Raw genomic sequence first — 1600 nt, 5'->3', positions numbered from 1 at the left:
ATGGTTGTATTACCGGTTTTGTTCCTGTTGGAGTCGCTGTTTTTCTGTGGGCATGTGGAGGCCCAGTCAGCAGCCATTGAAATACTGAAACATGCTGCAGGTAAGCCACACAAACTGTCACATTTCATTCCATTAATCCAGCACTCATCCACACAGTATATGCATATTTCATTATCATGTTTTCATATTATCCACCAATGCATCTTTGGCGAATGCTTTGCAACTCAAGTCAGTGTTATTTCTAACTTTAGTTACACAAATATATACACAAATAAAGTGGAAAAAGCAAGAAAGTTTATTTCCAGTAACATCCCACCACTTCCCTCTATGCTGAACTTGTCTCTCACATAAGTTTTTGTCCCCCATCTTCTCTTGTGTCTTTTTCACTGTTCCTCTATCCTGTTCTAGTCCAATGGGAGGGACCTCTGACCTGTAACAAGTGGGACTGCAACTGTACTTTCAATTACCAGCGTGGCTGCTGCTGTGCAGCCAACGATATGTACCAGTTAGAGGACGATACCTTCACAAGGATTAAATATTTGTGGGAACATATCAGCGCACTGAACAGCAGAGTACAGGGCCTTACAGGTAAACACACTTACATGGATATGTTTTATGTATGTTTCAAACATCTTTTAAGGACATCTTTTGGGGACACTGAGCTAATAAATCTCTCACTTTTACTCTCAGCTGGTGTCAAGGTTGCCTTCAAAGCCACCATGGACCCAAATATTGCCATCACAATTCCTCCTTCTACTGTAGGTTGCTTTGGTCCTTTCAATATTAATGTTCCAATACCCTACTCCTCCGTCACTCTTAACCATGGCAATGGATATAACCCTTCCTTGGGTAGGACCCCCCCACACACGCACGCACACACAAGTCAAGTAAGACATACATCACACCACTTCCACTAACCCGTCACCTCCCTCTCCAGGTGTCTTCACTGCCCCTCGTGCTGGTGTTTATGTGTTTTCCTTCACAGTCTACTCATCTGTGGGAAAGATGGAGCGCCTTTACCATAAAGTAAACAAACCAGATAGATTTATATTATTTCAGAATAAATTTAGCTGGTTTACCCATGCAGCAACAGCAAGTCATTTGTGTTTTGTTGTATTTGTAGGTCCAGCTGATGAAGAATGGGATGGTGGCGGTCAGCGTATGGGAGAACAATCGAGAAGATGTTGAAGACAGTGCCAGTCAAGTAAGAAGTCAAGAGAATCTGATTGTTGAACAAGAGCAAAGTAACTTGGTTGCACAAATGGTTGCTATAAATAAATCTAATGATAAAATATTACTAATTAAATTTCAAATTGGAGAAAAACATACATGACACATACTGTATATGTATTCAGGTTGTGGTACTGGAGATGCAGAGAGGTGATCAGGTCTACATGGAGCTGATGTCTGGGAGAAAGATCTGTGAACACCTACAGCACAATATCTTCACTGGTTACATGGCATATCCCAACATTGATGAGTGATGCACCTGTTCGAAATTCGGGTTCCTTAAACATTCTTACTCTAGGACCTTAAGTAAATCAATATATCTGTGTTCAACTGATATTCTGATTTGTGTAAACTAAACTACAATGACAGT

The 1600-nt window shown here is 40.9% G+C and overlaps 1 protein-coding gene across 1 annotated transcript; it reads left to right on the top strand.

Moving 5' to 3' along the window:
- cbln18 (cerebellin 18) lies at nt 1–1600 on the top strand. The gene is made up of 6 exons (XM_070828617.1): nt 1–100; nt 409–588; nt 691–849; nt 938–1026; nt 1124–1204; nt 1356–1600. The coding sequence occupies exons 1-6, from the start codon at nt 1–3 to the stop codon at nt 1482–1484; spliced, it is 738 nt and encodes a 245-aa protein (XP_070684718.1). The 3' UTR covers nt 1485–1600.

Source organism: Pempheris klunzingeri, chromosome 4 (assembly GCF_042242105.1).
Source record: "Pempheris klunzingeri isolate RE-2024b chromosome 4, fPemKlu1.hap1, whole genome shotgun sequence".
Classification (NCBI taxonomy): domain Eukaryota; kingdom Metazoa; phylum Chordata; class Actinopteri; order Acropomatiformes; family Pempheridae; genus Pempheris; species Pempheris klunzingeri.
Note: the sequence above shows the minus strand (reverse complement) of the source record. Positions and strands in the feature narration are given on the sequence as shown.

Bases quoted from the DNA above. Each gene is read 5' to 3' on its own strand.
- cbln18 (XM_070828617.1), top strand. From the start codon at position 1: ATGGTTGTATTACCGGTTTTGTTCCTGTTGGAGTCGCTGTTTTTCTGT. The intron at 101-408 runs GTAAGCCACACA...ATCCTGTTCTAG, and splicing joins AATACTGAAACATGCTGCAG to TCCAATGGGAGGGACCTCTG. The intron at 1,027-1,123 runs GTAAACAAACCA...TTGTATTTGTAG, and splicing joins TGGAGCGCCTTTACCATAAA to GTCCAGCTGATGAAGAATGG.